The 22,057-nt window shown below is 41.8% G+C and overlaps 1 protein-coding gene across 1 annotated transcript; it reads right to left on the bottom strand.

Moving 5' to 3' along the window:
* Nucleotides 1–225: 225 nt before the first annotated feature.
* Nucleotides 226–21,595, bottom strand: pcp4a (Purkinje cell protein 4a). Its single transcript, XM_071898388.1, has 3 exons — nucleotides 21,516–21,595; nucleotides 5,180–5,231; nucleotides 226–356 (listed from the first exon to the last, which is right to left on the bottom strand). The coding sequence occupies exons 1-3, from the start codon at nucleotides 21,522–21,524 to the stop codon at nucleotides 226–228; spliced, it is 192 nt and encodes a 63-aa protein (XP_071754489.1). The 5' UTR covers nucleotides 21,525–21,595.
* Between the last annotated feature and the right edge of the window lie 462 nt (nucleotides 21,596–22,057).

Genomic DNA, 22,057 nt, shown 5'->3' with positions numbered 1-22,057 from the left:
ATGTATACAGCAGTTGATTTAATAATTACACATATACTCTCACAAAGATACTATTTAACCCCGAGATCCCCACCCCACCCCCCCTCCAGGAATCCCATCCCCCACCCCCCACCCCTTCTGTTGAGTTCATGACGAACGGTGCAGTTTGATTGACATGCAAGGCTGCGCCCGGCGGCGGGACGCGCGGCGGCTGAGCGGAGGGAGACGGAGCTCTGCGGCCCCGCTCTACGACTTCACGTCCTGCTTCTTTTTCTGGAATTTCCTGAACTGCGACTGGATGGCCACGGCCGCCTTCTCCGTCTCCGGGGCGCCCATGTCGATGTCGAAGTCCTGGGGCAGGGCGTCCTTCTTTTCGTCTGGGGGGAGAGGAGAAGGGGGGGGGAAATGGTTAAGAGGCCACATAGGGGACCTGCAAACTTTTTACCGACAGTCACTGTGTTGAAAAAGACATGCTTTGGGTGCTTTTGGGGTGGATTTTTGGAGCGTCCATTGATGGAAAATGATGGGAAAATAGGGTCCAGGTTGAAAATGACCGGATGCTTTATGCTGATTCTAGTCCTGTGCCTGCCAGCATGATAGACAGCTGCCATACTCATCGAGCTGATTCGCCTCACAGAATTCAGCAAAGGACAGCTTGTCCACCAGAAGTGAGTTTAATAAACTTCTCATTCAAATTCAACCTCCTAAGCTCACCCCATACTGCACATCACTTCGTCTTGGTGTTTAATATCTTAGATGTTTTCCATTTTCATGCCAAAAAAATTACAAGGATTCAGTGTTTCCCCCCTTACTTACTTAAAGACTCTGAGTCTGCATTTAGACCATCATGTGACACTAACACTGAAACCCAGACTGATGAAATTCTTTTAGTGTTAGCTGATAGCTGATATCTGATATTTAATAAGAGGCCAATATCGGCCCCACATATGGGCAAGCTGACATATCGGTCTAACCCTGATAGACAGAGCCGACTACATTCCTTTGTCAACCAAAGAACAGTTTTTTTCCACTCTAGGAACTTTGCTACACTACATCAGCCACCGAAGTGTATGGAAATAAATTGGATTTGAATTGAATTTAATAGACGACTGTATGTTTGCGAGGCAGCAGCTTCCCACAATCCTATAGAGAACAGGTCGGTCTTTTGTACGTACGAAGGAAGACAAACCCCTCTAATCCCCCATTTATAAATATCTCCTCCACACAAGCAGCAGAGGTTTCATTGTCGAACCCCTCTTTCATTATTCATATGCCATCCCCTTTAATCCTCCTATGTAATAAGAATGGGGGCTGCCTCGCTGAGATGAGATGGAAAACAAACAGCGCTCCTCCGCTCGAAAGGTTAAATATCTCAGATGCATTGTTAATCATAAAGGAAATGCAGCGAGGCCGCAGTCTCGGTGCTCCAGTGCCCAAACGGCGCGCATTCAGTGCATATTGAGGTCAAGTCTATGCTGATCGCTTAAACACAGGAGGTGAGCATAATAAAAATGGAGTGATAGAACAAGCGAAAGGTCCAATTTTATGGGATGTGGCTTCGATTCCCGCCCCGGGCCTCGTGGAAAGAGAAAAAGCAATAAGACGCGTCACTCTTCATCCACGCGCGCCTATTGTGCTTTTAATACCAAAAAGGTCAAATCTTTATTTAAACGCCACACTTGACATGCAACACCGTGCTCCTTGCGTGATCGTGCCGGCCCGCTGTGCGTGAAGCTGCGCGTGCTCTTGCATAAAAGGTGACTCGTCCAAACGGCCTACTTACATTTAGATGGAACTTGCTGCGGTTGACCTTGAAGCCCTCGGATGACAACAATAAAAACAAATTTCAGGATTGCAGGAGCCACATCATCCATTCTGCTCATATTTTAAGCAGCAACACAAAGGGACGTAAAAAGCTTGGGGAGAAGATTGGAGTCACCCCTTGATTTTTGCTCTTAATCTGACAGAGTGCCTCTCTCTCTCTCTCTCTCTCTCACACACACACACACACACACACACACACACAGACCATCCTTCTCTAAAATTACACCTGCTCTGCGGGGTCAATGCCCTTTATACCGCAGGGGGTGTAAGAGTATTGTTAGCTTCATAAACCGGGCACATCGCACTTCAAATAAGGCGCTGCGCTGCGGCATGAATGAATCAAAATGGCCACGATGGATGATGATATTATTCCCGTGGAAGGTTTGTGAAAGGTCACATTCCTGTGAGATTTAAGGCGACTAAGAGGTAAAGAGACAGTGATTGATGAAGGCCCAATCTAGAGGAAACTGAGTGACGAAACCAGTAAAAGGTGACCTGCAAAAGCGAGCGATGACCGTAAGAATTACATATCACACTGGAAATATTGATGGATAAATCGCAGAAGGACACTTTTACTGCTTCTAACTGAAGGCTACAGTGTCTGTAAAGGTGTAAGAATGTAAAACAAAGTAACAGTCATTCGATTTTGAGGCTTGTGACATAAAGTTATGATAATAAACTGAGCTTTCCTATTTTTACTGTGTCCACAGGTCATTTCTGTACATTTCTTTCTTAAAGTGAAGGCACTGAATGAAGAAATGTGATCACTGCTACAGCAGGATACTCCATGCTATTCACTCACGCTCCCCCATCCACAAGAAGAAGGGAAGGGGACAAAAAGAGTGTGAAAATGGGCAAATGTCAAATGAATGTAATTCACGCCTCAATCAAATTCAATTAAGCTGCTTCAGATCCCCCCCTCCTCCGTCACCGCTGGGTGTTTCCCCACGGATTGAGCCTGAACCACAATGTACTTTATCATGCGAGTGGTTGAGACAGAAATCCATTCCAACACGGGTCTCAGTGTTATCAGCGGCCCCAGAGAGGGAGGAGGCGATGCCGGGTCTCCAGGTACACAGGCGGGGACGGGGCTGCTTTATGTGCTGAATGGGGGCTATATGGAGCTATTTAGTGGTAGATGGGCTGCTATTAATGTGCTGGATCCATTGTGTTGGGTTGAGAAGGTCGGTTTCAAGGAGCGGGGAGATTACATTCACTGATTCCATGGTGTATTGTATCAAAAGCTACCATGAAACCTCATTTTGGCAATTTCCCGACTCCAAAAAGACTTGGATTTATCTGTTTATATGTTGGAAAAGAGGAAACCTACAGTAACACTGCACAACAACCTGTTATATATTTGTGATAGAACGTCAGCTATTTTTCAAAACTTGCCAAGAGTTGGTTAGCGTCCATTAATTCTGCAAGATAGAGAGAAAATGTCAAAATGAATCACATTCATCTCACCTGCGCTGAAGTCATGAAAAAAGTCAATTACTCGGAGTGAGATTCATTAGAAACGGGCCTTTGTTCTTGCATACTCCCATTTCGTCAGGATGACAGAGCTTCTACACTTAACACCATTTATGAAATTCAAAGGATCCTGCCAAGTATTGCAAGACTAATTTTGCCGTTTATAACTCTGGGGATTTGAATTACATTATTCTGCCAACAATACCATGGCCCAGTTTGCAAAGTAGGTCTTCCTGTGAATTGCTACCAGGGTGCAGGGACCCTTTTATCGTCATGATCACTGTGGCATGTCCTGTCTTATATAAAACCGTTATATGAATGCCTATAACCACTAACTTGTACCTTGTAATTCAAAAGGCACCATGACTCTGCCTTGTTTGCATTTAATTTATTCACACTGTTCCTGTGATTGGAATGAAGCAAACAAGGATGTTTATTGCTTAGCAACGGGGAACTCATTTTGTGTTTTGGCAGAGGGCCATAATAAAATTATTAAATTAAAACCCAAAGCTTGTATCTTTGTTTAATATTTGATAATAGTGTAAAAGTGTTATAAATCTTATAAAAGCGGCCTCATTCCTACTGTATGACGCAGCACAAAAACCACAACACACTGTAGAACTCCCTCTAGTGTGTTACTGCTGCATTCTAACATGGGTTTTAGAAGTTGTGCTTAAGTGAAAGGTTATTGTCTCTCGAAAGCAGCCAGAGATGAAGCAGAAAGGGCCAGGAATCAAACCCGAGTCCTTCTTTTTATTATTTCTATGTGTATGTAACATCATATCAGGTTTTGCTTCATTGCCATTTTTATGATATAAATCATAAAACTGGTGGTGCAGGTTTTGGTGTAGTGGTGATTCTAGTAATCCATCCTCACCGCTCTGAGGAGTCTGAATCAGGTTCTTCTGAATTTTGAGTAATCTGTGTAGTATTTGTAATTTGTAATTCCCGGGTTTTTACACACTCAGCTTCTCAGGAGGGGACAGAAAATATCATGTGACTGGAACTAACTTGCCAGGTCATGTTTCCAGGCCTCTACTATACTATACTAACTATATGTTATTGAAATTAAAATAGCATCATCATTTGACTTATACCACATTGGTCTCACGTTAAAGGATAAGGCTGGTGTTTTGTAATGCATTGCTTACCGTCAACAAATCCTATGAAAATAACAAAATCAGCAATGATTTTGTTTTGCCAACAAGTCTCGTCCATGTAGCCGGTGCCCAATGCAGCCACGTCCCAGCAGCCATAGAACTCCATTGTATTAAAAAAAAACGATTAAAAACACGTCAAAGAGCCATGCCGTTGCTCTGGGCAACATATTTCATCATCGCGATGCACCGGGCCAGCCGACTTTTTCCTCAAAAAACTTAATAAGCCGGCTGTAGACACTTTGCGATTTCAGGAAAGTAGTTCCATAGCACCGAAAATAGTCCCCGGCATAATGAAGAATTTGTTCCCATTTGAATTAGATTTGGTAATAACTACAACAGCCTGACTTTTCGTGGTAACAGTTAGCGATTTTTAAAATTGAAACTATGTCTTTGTGAGCCGTATTTCAAGGTTTTTAGCTTACAATTGGAGCCAATGGCTTCCGGGTTGACGGCTATCTAAAATAAGTATTGGTGAGCTAAGGGGCATATCAGTTGATCTGTACAACAATGGCATTAAAATACATGAAACAAACACTGATGACTCAAGAAATCACATTTTTCAGTGCAACATAATGGCAAAACTAGCTCTATTACATCTATATCTATCTTGTGTCAGTCAGAAACTGTCTATGCACCATACAAGCTTAGTAGAAAACTGTATATTAGTCATACATACTCTACTGCATAGTATTTCTGCATACTTGTAGTTTTTACAGTTAACTTTCTGTGTGGTTGTAAAATACCTTGTCCAGCAGATGGTTTGCTGTTTCCAGTCGCTACTCCAGATGCTTGTCTCTGCAAAGGAAACAGAGAGGAACACTTGGAATATGATGATCCATTTTTTAAACTAAATTCAAGGCGGGACACCACAGCTGAAGGGGGGGGGGGGGGGGGGGAATCCTTTCCTCCTAATGGAATACAATTTTAGATGTTGAATATGGACGCAAATACAAACACTTTTTTTTTTTTTTTTTTACACTTTTTGTATTATGATTTATATTCAAATTAGCTAATATTTTAGAAAAAAATTGTAGATTTGCCCCCCAATACCCCACAAAACAGAATGACAAAACATCTTTAAAAACCTGTTTTGCATACAGGGAATACAGTATTTTGAGGAAAATGGGTATTAATTTTGTGCTGGGTGTAGTATTAGATAATGTAAATAATTATTTATAGTGGGTTTTAATGATTGCTTTTGTTTATTTTGTGAAACTACAGTAGCCTAGTTATAGAGGCAAAATATTACATTAAGATATAAGATAAGTGCTACCTCGCCATAAATTCCCCACAAATGCACATTTACAACAAGATAAACAAATACCACGCTGTATATTCAATAGCCATCATGACCTCCTTTAATATCTGCAAGATCTACATTGACCATAAAACACTGCAGTCAGCTAGATTTTGGTATATTTCTGATATTCCCTCCAGGGGGAGCATCGCATGAAGTCGTCCACACGCTAACGCTCGTCATACATGTTACAGGACATCCACTGCTGCTGTTCTGTGCGGCTGCATGAGATACGCTGATCTATAATCCATGTTTCTGCAGCAAAGGCACGCTCGCTCCGCCTGCTCTAACAACTCCCGACTGTTCTCCCCTGAGTCTGATGCCGCTCTGCAACATCACAACATGCACTCAGCTGCTCAGAAAGCAAGAAGGCAGAGGCACCATCATGTGTTCGAGAGGGATTGTTCCAGCTGCTTCATTCAGATTTTAAATTTGTTTGAGTGCAAAAACAGATTTTTTTGCGTCACACAACTATATTTTTCCCTGCCATCCAGAATCCTTATTTTTTTTTAAATCCCATTTTTTCTCAGTGTTATCCGCAATAAGACTAATGTGTTATGAATAGGAGACGCTGTATTTCACAGATTCATCTTCCCGGCAGAGAAGACCTCTCCATCTCGCCTAGCCCAACCTGAATTATTAATCCTGGTGCTTTCAATGAATTTCAAATGCCAAAGCAGTTTTGACACACGCGAGTCAAGCGGGAACAAAGCAAAAAATAAAATCTGCAACAAAAAAAAACCAAACCAACAGCATCTTACTCCGTTTCCTCTGTGTAATTACGAGAGCCGGTGTGAGGAGAAAGTTGTTTGGCGGTTCGCTCGGCCATCTGTTTCTCTGTTTACACGGGGAAATCAAAGTGAGTCGAAGCCGCTGGGATTCCCGGCGCCATGCTGGTTCTCATCTGCTTGGATCGGGCCCTGCTACTCGCTGGTGCCACACAGAGAGGCTGCCACAAATCACACCTCCACCCACCAGGACAGAGGCAGGCATTCGGTGGCAGACTAACAGACTGCTGGGAAATGAGCAACAATAATATTTGAATGACTGTCACGATGCAGCACAAATACACTGAGAGAAGTGTATTTATGCTGGAATCAATAACCGGCTCCGGGTTTGACTCCGTTTCCCGCTCCTCGGCCTCGCTTCTTTTCATCTCCGTACCTTCTCAATCTTTCAGTTCCCTCTCTCTCCTCCTTTTCCATCCTCCTTCGGCCTTTGGCTTCAAGTAACCCTGTCATATTCTAAGCAGATGGATCATGGCTTTAGACTCACCAAGAGATAGGTGAGGAGCTTATCCGAGTTCAAAGAGACGGAACGTTCTTCCATATTAGGCCACATTTCAGCTATGAAATACGGCTAGGCTACTATTCCACAGGGCCAAGAGGGGCTAAAAATCTCACACTGAAAGGAGGTGTGGGCACTATTTCTGTCTGTGTTTGGCTGGGTGTGTCTGTGTGTGTGTGTGTGTGTATGGGATCCTCCAAGTATCCCAAAGTTAGATGATTTTTGTCTATAACATACTTACAAGTCATATTAATCACAGAAAGAACAGGTGAGGGAATATAAGAGGTGTAGTGATATCTGTATTCATCTGACATTCATGTAATGAGGCTTATAAAATTTGAGCATATTTGTTGTTAAATCAGTTTAAGAGTTTAAGAGTCAGTTTTTTGTTTAAGATCTTTGTATTTCCTGGAGAAGAATGCTGCAGAATACATGTAGTGGTCAATTACGATAAATGAAATCATTAAAAAAAAATCATTAGAAAATGTCATTGTCTACTCACTTCTTCTTACCAGTGATATCACCGAGTAAAACATTTCCCATTGATGCTGTAAGCTACTTGAACATGCGCTATGAGGGTTAATGAAAACCAATCTTTTCCATCTAATCTGTGCTAATCCCAGTGTTGCTGCCCATAGGGAGGTCAAAGGTCAGGCTCAGACCCAGAACAGCCTCCCTGGAGCTGGCAGGGATCCAGTGTCTTGTTCAAGGACACTTCAGCAGGGCTTGAACCCGTGTTTTCTGGATGAGGGGCGATCTCCCTACTCACTACGCCACACCACTGCCCCTCAGTAAGAATCCTCCGCTTCTCTTCCCTCCTTCTTTCTTTCTTCCCTCTACTTAGATCCTCATCCTCTCTCTCTCTCTCTCTCTCTTTCTCTCTCTGACTTCTCGTTTTCCTCTTTCTGCCTGGATACAGTTGGGGCTTACGTAATCACTCCAGTCATAGTAATGTGCGGGGGGATAACTCTAAACGCATTGGCACATTTTCCCCACCCTTTCCGGTTTTATCTCCCCCAATTTCAGCACTTCCTTTGTTTTACTGTTCCTAATAAAATGTGGAAGACACAGAGAGAAGAAAAGGGCATTTGCATAAAAATGCATTCAATTCACGAGGATTCAGAGGCGATGAGCGAATTTCAGATGAGATGTTTGTCATGGCCCATCGCAGTCTTTGCTCAAGCTTGGCACAGCTTGATTCTTATCACTCGCTCACTTCTACACAGCTGAGAAGGTTTTGTCGCTCTGTTTGCCGGCAGCGTTTTTAACAAAGGACTCAAGTCCTCAATGGGAATTTTGAATGGGGAAAAAAACATAACAGTTGTTGAAGCGGTGTTGCAGTTTGCCTCTGTTGGTTATGTTTTAATGTCTCAAAACAAACACTTTGGGGCATCACAGCTGAACAATGCTTCACCATGTTGGGGGTGTTTCCTCCCTATAGCGGGAAATTGCTTTTCTATAGATATTGCATTTTCCGTCCTCGTAAAGCTAAGCCAAACTTTTCAGCTCTTTTCAGTCGGTCCGCAGTCAGCCACAGTTTGATTTATCTTCCTAAATCCAGCAGAAATGACAGTCAGACATTTTATCAATCCCACAGTTCTTACAAATTTGGAACCGGTTCCTAACACTCGCGCTGTTCGGATGTTGCTGCATCCTCTCACAGAGTGGCACTGCTTTTCCCCCATGAGCGCCAAAGACTGGTAGCCTTGATGTGCCAACATGTTGATATTTACGACTTGAATCTGGAAAAATCTTGACATACTCCTGTAGTGTGAGCTGGACTCAAATCTGAACGGAGACCAGCCAATGAGCGCGGAGCACAAGAGGAGGAAAAAATACAGGTGTGGAAACAGTTTGTGTTTTGGCGAGTTCATGAAGAAAGAAAAGCCAGCACTCATAATGTCCTTTCGTCTTTTAATTAAATGGGCAGCTATAGAGCACAAATGACGGATGCGTTTCAGCAATAAGCCATCATCAGCGTCGTCAAAGTCTACAGGTTTGCCTGTCGTTACTTGGGAAGTGTGTGATGCCCGAAAAGAATCCAAAGAATCTAAAGAAATCTGTGAATGCCAGTCGCTAAGTGCGTGATGTCCAGTCTTCTCAGTCTCTTCAGTCGTGCAGTCACACCATCCAACTCTTCTTGGTCTCCACAGTGTGGGAGTCCAGCTCATGTTGGGCCTGAGTGAAAGTTCTGTGTGACTCTAGAAACAACTTGCGAAGTAGAGAGACAATATGACTGTACCATCCACCTGGGTACGTTCATGTCGGTCAAGAGAGGGACGACATGAGATATGTGAATGTGAGGATGGGTCTCCACGCATGTTACCCATAGTCACTGGATGGCACTTTGCATTCAGAACTCACGTAAGCAGAATGTACACTGTTTTGTCCAATGTGCCATTTGAACAACAAGACAATTTGAACAAGACCCAGTGCCAGTTGTGAAGCAGGGATGTTTTCACTTCTGAGCGAGTCTGGACCAAAGGGCTCAGAGTGATTCAGACTGAATCACAGCCATCATTCCAGCACATCTGAGCTCCTCTCTCTCTCTCTCTCTCTCTCTCTCTCTCTCTGTCGCTCATCCACTTTTCATTAACCCTCACACCCATCATCAGCACTGACCTTGACTTCAACCCATCTGGATCATGTGTGACATATAGGCTGGCAGAGGACATCAAGCCAAGACTATAATACAGGCAAAGGAGCAGGTGCCACTGGCGCTTGTGTGGAATATTATATATTATATTAACAACAACAGTGTTATTATTTGTATAATAATAATAGATATAGATAAATAGTTTTTATCTTTTGTAAAGCACTTTGTAACTGTGGTTTGAAAAGTGCTATTTACTTAATAATAATAATAATAAAAATAAATAGCACTTTTCAATCCACAGTTACAAAGTGCTTTACAAAGGATAAAAAACAGACAAAATCCACAGCAAAAGCAATAAAAGTACGGTAAGACGCATAAAAGGGAGGTCAAAAACAATTCTCAAAAGTCATTACATAAAAGCAAGTCTATATAAATGAGTTTTAAAAAGAGATTTATTAAACGATGATGCAGATTTAGCCAGGCTAAGCTTCTCCGGCAGGTCGTTCCAAACTCTGGGAGCGCTGAAGGCAAACGCTTCGTTTTTAATCTCAATTTTGGAACAGTAAACTGGAACCTCTTGGTTTTAATCTAGGCTTTGGAACAGCCAATAGGAACCTGCGCAGCTCATACAGGGTCAAAAGGTCTGAGCTATAGCTTGATGCGTAGATTTGCCCTATTTGCCCTAATTCATTTCAGGACATTTAGTTTACTGACGTCATGTTACGTGATTTCTGTGAATGATGCAGAAATACAAAGGTTGCAGTACTCTAACCAAGATGAAATAAAAAGCATGGACAACTTTCTCCAAAACACTAACGCATAAAAACTGCTTTATTTTGGAAATATTTCTCAGTTGAAAGAAACAAGATAGAACAAGATTGAACAACTCTCTTAACCTGCTGCCTGTACATCACCATGTTTTATTAATTTGTACATTAATGTGATGTGATAAAATGATGGTGTCCATTAGAATACTAAATTCCAGGAAGTGATAGTTCAGCTGTGTTGTATCTGTTGCACATTTCCCTTTGGAGACAATGGAGTTAATTTTATCGTATCTTATTTCATCTTCCCCCTGTGGCGAGTTCACAGTCACTGAGGAGAGTCGGTATAACGGGCAACGTCTGCAATTACTGTAGCTCACTCGTTTCACACTGCAGATTGATGCACAAATACACACACACACAAAGCAACAGATTCTCTTTCTGGTCTGCCAAGCAGCACAGCCCCTCATTAGGAAGCTGGACGAGGGCAGATCATGAGTCGGTCCACAACATACGCCTCTAAGCGGCCGTAATGTGGGGAGCTAAACAGTGAGAGGGCGCCGGATCTGTTGATATCATGAGGATAATGAGTACCTAACACACTGTTTTGCTCGCTGCTATCTGAGTTGGGCTTGGGCACAGCTTGTACCGAGGCGCTGCGCTCATCACAGTCCCCAAGGAGGAACCACAGTGTTTTGCACGCTCCCAGTCCCATATGCTGCCATCGCATGGAGCCTGACTAATGGACGGCAGTGATGATAATTACATCGGTAATAATGATGTTCTATATTCGTCACATATAGCTTGTTTGTTTGACATGGTTGAGTCACAATATACAAAGCTGTGTTTACGTTCGATAAACAACAGAAATTATTATTTTGTTTATCCTTCTGCTTGGATTAGAGTACACTGTGATGTAGGACATTTTTTTGCATTTCTTCCAAAAATCTAAAATGTCTTGGAGTTCCTCAGTATCCATTGGAAATTTTCGACAGTTAATGAAATAAAGTACAGTATTTGCGCACACAGACACATATGACATACACTGCACTCTCACACCCACAGAGAAAACCTCAGTTGACTCCGGCTAAACTCTGTTGTCCTCTGTGCCTCCTGTATGTGGTAAATTAATGAGTGGTCACCTTGGGGGCAGGTGCACCTACATTAGTAGGCAAACTCAACGTGTTGTTGTGTTCCTGATGTGGACTGGTCTGGACCCACCAGCACTACAGGGTGACTTGACTGTATATAATACTGTATATAAGGGGGTTTTGTTTACCAGAAAATGATACTTCAAACAACTTTAAATGCTCTGACTTTAAGTGTTCTGACAAACATTTGGACCAGAAATCAGCAATGTAATTATGAAATGGGACTCATTTAGTAGTTTCAGTGCCCTCCCTTCAAAATTAACTTCAATGGCTGATTTTGGATGGAGATTAATCAAAATCTGTTTGTTGTCTAAATCATTCCATTTCAAGTACTACATTGCATTTTGAGTTTATTTCATTTCTTTGTTTAAATTTTGTTTTGTATTTTCTGTGGTATTTTGAATGGAAACTTTCATACTTGGGCTGGTGTTGAAGGCAAAATAATGTTGGTATTGTGACAACACGCCCAAGTAGCGTGCGTCCATACAAATGAATTATGAACAGCTGTCTGTTCATAATGAGTCTGCAGCAAGTCGGTACTCAAATTTGTGTCCAAGGAAACGGCATCAGCAATGAAAAAGTGGTATTGGTGCAGTCCCTAATGATTCACTGTGCCCATCACCACTTCCTCATGTGATGCTCACATGTATGTTTTCCAGTGATATCATTTATAAAACACTCTCACATCGACACTGGCATGAAAGGGTGGCATGGACATGGAGGGAATTGGTAAAATAAATAAATGATCTTCCCACTGTGTGTGGGGCTATTTTTGGCTCTTACGGCAGCTTGGGCTCTCCAGAGAGACTCCATGCTGCACTCACTATCTATTAACAATTTAACGAGGAGACAGCAAAACTAGGTCACAGACAGCTCATCCCAGCACCATTACAACTCTTTAGCAGCCTCCCCACCACCAGACTGGAGACAGGGATGACAGCCTGGAAGAGTGACACCGCTGAGGAATGATTGACTGAACAAGCAGCATGCTGTAAGGATGACAGATACCAGGCCATGCGCTGTGCTTCAAAAGACGGTTTGAAAAATCGACTGTAAAATAGTTTAAAAACAGCTGCTGTTTTCTTCCCACAGACAACTGGCCAAACATAGACAACATGACGTCACATTGAGATACTTCCAGCACAGCTACAAAGGTATTTCAAGGCAGAAACGTCAACAAACGTCAGACATCAACGGCAAACGTCATGTTTTGGTGTCAGTCACTCAGAATTGAACAGCAAGAGCTTCTTTCTAGACTCACCATTTTGCACCAAAGTTCAACAATCATACAGGGAGAAATCCATCCTAGAAGAGGCAGAGACACCAATTTCTCCACTGACAGTAGCCTCAATAGACCAGAATGCAATGTAGCCATAAGACGTGTTGTATTTTGAGTAAGGGGCACAACTCTCACTTTTTCTCAACTGTAAACATTCTTCTCTCTTGTTCTTACTATGCTACCACTACTCTCTCCACCTACACTATAACCCACAGCTGAATGCAACAACTTCAGGCCTGTTTTCTGTGGGTTGTCAGAAGGCATTCTGGGAAATGTAGTCAATCACTAAGTGAAGTAGAAGTACACGAGGCATGTTGAGAGAAAGTCAGTACACCAAAAAAGTAAATTACAACAATCACAAAATAACTCCTGAAATGTATTGGATAATCACAGACTGATGATATCTGGCAGTGTAAGAGCATCTGAGGGTGGATTTTTCCATCAAGTTTATGCAGGCTTAAAAGTACAGGTGTATTTTTTGTTAGGGGAACATTACAAGTAATTCTGATCACAAAGATTTTCCTGGAGAACTGAATTTAATACAATTATCCAATACCAAGAGTATACATCTCAGCTGTTTCTGCATTTATGTCTCTGTTATGCAAAATCTAAAATCTAAACCAAAACGAACAGTCTATGTAGTTCAGAAAAAATAATCCTGAGTAGGTAGGGAGTAGGTATCGGTAGAGGAAAATGTGGTATCAGTGCATCTCTACTCTCCCCATTACAGTATTAGCTGTCAAAAGCTATTAGCATACACAGCCGCTCCGTGGCACATGCAGGACAGCTTCCTAATGAAGAAAAGAGCGCACTCAGTTGGTCTCTGATGATTAATGTTTTCAAGTGAAGACTTTGAGCTGCGCTAGTTTTCATTGTTAGCCCTGTATACAGCCAAGACACTCTTCAGCTGCCAACACATTAACTGTCCAAGACAAAGTGTGTCATTCTGTTTTCTCTACATTGCTAATATGGAAAACATAGAGAACAAACTCAAATTCATTACCTGCATGCCAAGAAATCGTTTTAACTGTTAGCAGGTGGAATCTTGTCAAATATCTATCTACCAGCAGAAGCAAGGGCAGCTAAAAGAGGATGTTCATGTCGCAATGGCATAACGGCAGTGTCCTCTCATGTAGTGTTAGACAGCAGGAGGATAAAAGTTGTCTGACTTCTTCATTCGTTCATAATCTGATGCTGGCATGGTCACTATTCAGTCATGACTTTGGTAGTATTGAAAATCCGTTTTTCAGGGTGGCTTCTTGATAGCGTTTAAGCAACAAGCTAGTAGCTACATTGCTAATATTGTCAACTTTGGTCAGTTTCTCCAACGTGATCTCATAATATTTCGCAGAAACGTTTCCAGACTACGTGTTGTGGACACAAATTATGTGAAGATTATGTTCCTCCACCACAAACTGGATTATGTGACAGTAGCATGAATTGGACACGCCATTTTCACCTGTTTGTCATGTGAAAAGGTTAGCTAACAGTTAAGTTGAGGCAAGTAAAACAACTTTGGTTAAGGTTATGGTTAGGTTTAGGCAACTAAAACAATTTGGTTAAGATAAGGGAAAGCCTTTGGTCATGGTTAAATAAGACAAGCTTTAGCTAAAAATGTAAATTTAACTCACAGTAGATATGTTCTTGGTGTGAGCTGGGAATCAACCCCGGGTCGTCGACTTCACACACTTACTTTCCACCGTGCTATTTCAATGTCAGACTACTGCCTATTTGTCGTACCTTCTTCATGTAATCCTTTCGTGGTGGGAAAACGTATTTCACTCATTTCGTGTACGGAGCACGTATTTGTAGTTTAAGACATCGTGCTCATTTCACAGGATTTCAGGAGACCAGGGCGGCCTCTCTGGCATCATGTTTAGCTGTTCGTTGGGAGCGCTATGGTCAACTGAGGATGAGAGGGGATAATGTACAGTTCATTTATTTAATCAATTCAGTTCAATTCAATTCAACAGACCAAACCAAGGAGAGAAGTTCAATGCATGAAAAAGGTCTTTGCAGGACCGATGTCTCCATTTATTATTTGAAGAACTGACATCAAGTGCAAGCTGCATATTTCTCTAGGGCCCCGCAGACAAAAGCAGAGCAGAGATTTAGTTCAATCATGTCTAGAAAATCTGATCTGCTATAGCCAAGAGGAAACTTCTTTCACACCTAAACATGTACAACAGCATTCATTACAGCATCAGAAAGTTACGGTTTGCCTTCCTGCTGGAATTATTCAAGCAAAACTAATGACATAGCAGCATGGTTTCCTCATAGAACATTAGCATGCATTAGGCAGACTACGGGCCACACAGCAGCATACATCAAACTGTACAGCGTACTTGATTTTCTCTCGCTATCAGAAAGCAATTACAATCAATCTGAACATGTCCTTTAAGAGGAAATAAGTAAGGTTTTTTCTGCCCCATAGCACAAAATGGCTGTAATATATCTGATAGGGTTTGATCAATACCAATCACTCAGTGATTACTTCACCAGGTGCAGAGATTTCTGGCATTCAAAACTCTACTTTCGGGCCCGTACTATGTTGGGGAACAACATAGTGTATGCTAAAGTGTTAGCATGGAGCACCAGAGCAAATGATTTCCCGGGGACACATGGATGAACACACCAACATCCCAAAAACTTGATGTATTCCTTTAAAGTGTGTCTATAGAGCTATTATACAATGAATGTGTATCGTGTGTGTATCGTGAAACGTGGATGTTTACGTCTTTTCTTTTATCTGTATTATATCATCAAGCATATACTGTACCTCAGTGAGACAATATGATGTGTGACACTGGAAAAACCTATAATGCTACTGTAGCTCTGATCTCATTTTGGCAGAGCAAGTCTAATCCGCTCTCTTTTCGCCACACGTCTTGACCGTTCATGTCCCACTCCTCACTCACACACTGATCACACACTGTTTGCCATTTCCCCTCTGTAAAGCCAGCCAGAAACCAGGATTACCCCTGGGGGGTTACAGGGAGTGCCGGGACCAAAGCCTGCTGACAGTTTAGATGGATTACAGATTATTTCAGTGTAATCTCTGTTCATTGTTCAAGGCGATTAGGGTCAGTCTGCATGATTCACAACAAATCATCAGGAATCGCAGATTAAAATGTGTGGATCTTTCAGGTCAAAAAAAGAAAAGAAAAATGGAAATACAAACAATATGTTCTAAATGAGCTTCGGCACATTCCGTCATCCAGTTTTAAGGGAAATACCCAAACATTACTCATCCACATTTCACCCATCTTGGCTAGTTGTCCTTTTCACATCGATCAGCAACTTTTTAACACTCTTTTCTCATTAATGTAATAAAAGGGGCTCTAGTCCACTTTCGGTGATGAAACAAATGCCTTTGCCAAGGCGCCACCACTCTTATTGTAATTAAAGTATCGGGGAGGAGTCCACAGCACAAAGACCACTCAAACTGATGCATTCAATTCAATCAAGGACAGGAAACAGGACATCCTCTTTAATGTAGTAATTTTCAAACGTATAGTATATAGTTATTATAGTGAATGGTACTGCCATTTCATTATCTATTCACTGTATACCCACCAACATGAATGAATCATCACTGTTAGTTTATACTGTACTTTAGTGGAAACGCACAGAGTCATCCAGAAAGCCAAGCAAATCCTACGAAATGTAACGTTAAGTAGCACTGAAGTGCACAACGCTGCGATTACCTAGAGAAAAACTACAACAGCATCATATTTCCAGCTTTTTCCAGAGCTTCATTTGCGTCAGCGAAATCTGTCAGAAGGCGGCACAGCCACCTTTTAGTCATTGTAATCACAGACCAAAGCTGTGACCTTTCATGTGTTTTTACTCCATTGCCGACAAACTCCCTGTCATCTGCGTTAATGGAATCTAGCCGTCACCCTTCTTGCTAATGGGAAAGCTAGTTGCATCCGCAGAAGAAGTCATGCTTTTGAAAATCAGGGCAGATTATATAATTCTTTAAATGCATCACATATTGTACTTTGAAGCAAAATGGAATGCATATCTGTCTGGAGGCAACATGTCTTGGACTGGCAGGGAATCAAAGCTGTGGTTTAGTGATGCTACTTAGCAAGTTAGCAATTGTTTCTGCAATGAGTGTAAAACACACTTTGAGGAAACACTGCTACATACAAAGAGAATCGACTTTAAAGCACATTTAGACTTGAACTTGTTTGGCAGATTAATATTCACTAAATATTCTTGATGCTCACATACTATGACCTGGCGCATGTTAACGCCGTGTCCCGTTTACAATAACCTGGTAACCTTTTATCCCGACTGTGAGAAACCTGGATAAGGTATGTGAGATATTCTGATATCATCCAGGACACATTATCCCATCGACCAGTCAGATATGATTCTTGAACATCGGACATGACAAACCACTAGATCTGTAAAGCTAATTATCCAAAGTCGGCTGCAGCCAGATTTGAGGTTTTCAAGCTACATTCTTCTACCCCATCTATCAGCCTCCTTGCATCAGTCTACATCTTCTTTCTCTATCTGCCTGCCCCGCCAGATTTGACAGTTCCTCACCAGCATGGCTTTGGCTCATTTATAAACTCATAAGTTTCGTTGGACAGCCTACGGCTTTGCACAGAGGCGGAAGAAGGTTCAAGATCGTGATGTGAGCCACGAAGCACGATAACAGCTGCAGAGAATGACAGAGCGCTACACTTTAATCATCACATCAGCCGCTTTTCTCTGTAAGTGGAGGGAACAGCACATCCCAGGATGATCATACGTATAGCTGGCATCCATGTTAAATGATGAGGAGTAATGGATTACAGGATTACAGTGGTCTGATTACAAAAATTATGACTGCAATCTGTTACTATAAAACAAACAGTAATCATTATAAATTACTTTTCAAAACAACAAACAAGACTATAAGCTATATTATTACTGTATTTGAAGACTAAACACCAACATCATTTTCTGCATCTTGAAATAATGGTTGATAATAACTACAGATGGTGATAATTGTGCTTCAAATTACAGTCTGTATTTTAAAACACTGCATCCACTCTGGCACTACTTGGCAAATTCATTAGAATTTCAAAACAAGACAGCCCTCGCCATTTTAAGTGTGTTTGCGGGCACAGAGCCAGCAGAATTAGTGCCATAACGCTGCTCGTTGGGAGAGAATAGACCCAGGCTGCCCTGTTTTAGTTTGTTTATGATGGAAATATGAGGCATGTTGAGTGTAGAGTATAATTGACAGTCCTGCCCTGCAACTTCTTCTACCTTTAGCATTTTAACACCAATAAATCATTACCACATTAGTTTTGAGATATTGGTATAATTACCGTAAAACAAACAAGACCATCGCAGAGAAGACTGGCAGCCTCTACCGGCCTCTACACTGCGTTTTACATTGTGAGACTGGGTCGGATTTGGCGGGACATTATGTAACGGCAGAAAGGCAGGTTGCTTTACGGCACAAAATGGGAAGAGGGCGCTGTCCTTCCAGCGCTAATAGAGCTACAGCTTTCAGAATGTCGTGCAATAATGATAGTGGAACGAGTGAAAGGCCAATGGACAAATCACTTCCAACATGTTTATCCTCTTCAGCGGCGCCAGGGAGAGGGAGCAGGGACAAATAGCAACATCCGGTTTGTGGCAGGAAGCAACAGGGTTTATGGAAGATGTGGTCTTAATTTTGAGAAACACTAACAGTAATAGTTGTAATTTTGTACCTCCAAATTTTGTGACAATGTGGACGGTGTCACAGACTGGCTAGCACTATCTGGAAGTGCATAATTTTTCATTGCTATGGTGGCAGAACACACACTCAGTTCTTTGATTTTTTATTTGACTCCGGTTTTTCGTTGCTCTCAATATACTTACACAGAATAGATATACAGCTAAAAACAAGGACAACAAGATGAACAGAGGTAAACCTAAACATTTAACATTTAACTACTATGTACAAATATCCTTTGTAAGCAAAGGACAATAGTGCAATGGTGCAGAGTGCAAAGATGCCAAGGTATCACAATTAACTTGACAATGATTTATTGATGTTTAAAAATGCTACTGATCCTAGCACCCCTTAATGTCTGTTTAATTTTCTATTTGTGAATAGAATTTTTCAATCATGCCAGCACTCTCTCAATGTGGAGAGATGTGGATTCAGGGGCCAGTTCTGATGCAGTTACCCTGACGCATGGCTTTAGCGCAGGTATAAATGTGTTTACCAATAATACACCGCATATGCTTAAGTGATTACACTGCCACGGTTCAAGAGCTCCGGCCTACAGCCCCGGGAGAGATTGGTTGCTATGTTCTTAGAGATCGAAGAGACTAAATAATTCCTCGGGCTTCTAAAGACAGGGCAGTGAGTGGACTGTAATTAAATGAGATTTCTCTCTCCAGTCTCTTGTCTCTTTTGCTCTGAATCCTCCACTCTGCTCCATTCCCCAAATCATTTTATTTCGCTCCACTTTTGCAAATATGCAGAATGTGTTGGTCAGAGTTGCACAAATAATCCAAACTGGACCAGTCATATAATTGTGATTACCATAAAAACTTTGTCTGAGACTGAATAGGATAAATGTGAAGAAGATGAGGCACGGTGGGGGATGGAGGTGGATGAAGGCGGCCATTGATTTTTCTTTAATTATTCATTCACAGCAACGTACTCTTGTCTTGGCCTTGGTTGTTTATAGGCATATGAATCCATCACTGACATGAGATGCAAGTGAATTTCCTCAGCCAGAGTTTCCCTATGTGTAATGTCTTATTTATAAGACTCTTGACTTTGCTCAAGCAGTACACAAGAGGGCAGAACAGAAGTCGGCTGTGGTCTGCGACACGCAACGTGAATCCACACGCCTGCAATGCAGATTCATAATGATGCTGGTGTTGTTGGCAAATCACATATTCTAGTAGCACTGATCAAGGGAAAATATTCCATCTCAAAATATCTATCATTGTAGTTTTATTTTACTTTTATTTTTTTATTATGCAGGATTGTATGGGCAGGTTTCTCTCACCTATACATTCCTTTACTGAGCTCCTCCAATGGATGCCCAATATAGGCTGCAGCTGTGGAGAGCGTGTGTAAAGCTGTAGTATCCAGCTACTAGGACTGGACACCATCTGCTACTGCCAGCCTCTCTCTCTCTCTCTCTCTCTCTCTCTCTCTCTCTCTCTGTCCCCCCCCCACCCCCCCCCCCCACCCCACCCCCCACCCCTCTCTCATGTGCCAACTGTGGGATTCCAGATTGTTGCGGGATTTTTGACAGAAAACAAAAAAATAATTGTGTCCAACTGTATGCGTCATCTGCCCAAAGAATCCCGCTCGATTGTTTTTTCAGACTATCCAATTAGTCTGGGTGAATAAACTCATGATAAGGTCTCAGATTGGAGCCTCACTTATTTCCGCTCCCCCATGCACGCTGCGAGAATGTTTTATTTCTCTGGGTCAGCAGCAAGCCTTGAATAATTCAGTAACTATAGGATGTGCTCTTTGCCAGTGCAGAGTTTTTCACAGAGGAGACTCTGCCAGAATTTCTGTTTTATGTTTCTAATCTACACTATGACAATCCCAGAGACTTGTCGCCTCTGTAAATCCACATGCGGGTTATAAGGGCTTAATTCTATGAAATGATGCATGCGTTTGTTTTGATTGATAGACTCACTGTGTAGGTCAATATTGCCACCGCTTCATCTACCACATGTCAGTTCATGCTGGATTAAGCTTTCATTTCAAATGTCAGAGTTTGGCTCTGTTATTTAGCAACAAGATGCCTTATAGTTTCATAGGCTTTACTTAACCATGATGCTGTGGCACTTGACTGGCAGTTTTGGCAAGTTTTAGGAGATTTGAGCCTCATCAATCTGTGAGTGGGCTTTAGACGCTTTTTAGAATTATATTGGCCAGTCAGCATTCAATCAATCATTCAATTCAATCAATCATCATCACAGCTATGAAAATGAATTATTCAGGGGTGGTTGAATGATCTTGTGCACAGTGGGTAATGTGCAAATAGGAATATTGTTGGTTATTCAGGTTTAATTTTATAGAACAAGTCCATCGGCGCATTAAAAGCATATTATTATTATTATTATCATTATTATTATTATTATTATTATTGTTATTAATATTAGTACTACTACTAGTAGTAGTAGTAGTAGTTGTAGTATTAGTAGGCTATTATTACATATCTTATCAGTGCACAGCAGCGCAGTCAGTAACCCGGAGCTTCTGGACTGGTGTTTCTTTTACTCTTAATGCAGTTATTAATGATGCAAAATTGTCATTCCTTGGGTGAAACCAACAAATTTGGTCGCCAGAATGGATTTAAAATGAAAATTGGTAACTTCACAGGTTAACCACACTTCGGTTATTATAATCGTACACCAGTCATCCAAAATGTGATTTCACGAATATATATAGGCAATAATCTGGCAAATCAGACTACTACTGAGAGTTATGTGCATGCTGTTCGCCAAAGCCAGGGACTTGAAGCGCGACAGTGAAGCGAATTAAACCAAAATTTGACTCCTGTGTCGCCAAATGTGTCTTTTTCCCATTTCTGTCGCACTGTTTGGTTTACTTTGTTTTACTGCACGTGCTGAAATGTCGGAGTTGGCAGGGATGGTGAAGGTTATAGTCTACTAGATGAAGCTGAAAGGGCGTTTTGCAGCCTAATAAAACAGGCAGCAGCACCTACCTCACTCATGGCTGAAGCGTGTGGTCTGTCTGTGTCGGTCCCAGTCTCTGTGATGCTCACCGGCCGCCTGATTGAAGGTCCAGTCCTCTCCAAGACGCTGCGCTCACAGCGAGGCAGCTTTTATAGCAGGAGCAGCCGCGCTCTCCTGTCATCACATTTCCATTAAACCAATAGGCATGGGCTTCCATATCTCTAGCTCAACACTTTTAACCAGCCTCTTTTTTCCCCCCAATCATCTGCCACGTGTTTGGCTTGCTTTCAATTTATGTAGTCAGTGGGATATGGAGGGTGATGAAAGCTGTATGCAAAATGATGAAATGCATCCTCCTAGTTAACTGTGGAATAAATAAATGTAAAAAAAAAAAAAAACAAGACTTCAATATGAATAATGCGACCACCGGATATGCTATGCTTTGCACATTTCTGAAATGACCCACACATTAAGTATTGTAGCTTTAGGCTACATCTCTTTAAAATAGCTCTCTCATATAGCCTATGCAAAATGAGTCAGAGTGTCCAATGCTTTGCTTTGCTGGACAGCT

This window comes from Centroberyx gerrardi, chromosome 11 (genome assembly GCF_048128805.1).
Source record: "Centroberyx gerrardi isolate f3 chromosome 11, fCenGer3.hap1.cur.20231027, whole genome shotgun sequence".
Classification (NCBI taxonomy): domain Eukaryota; kingdom Metazoa; phylum Chordata; class Actinopteri; order Beryciformes; family Berycidae; genus Centroberyx; species Centroberyx gerrardi.
This window is presented reverse-complemented; position numbering and strand designations above follow the sequence as displayed.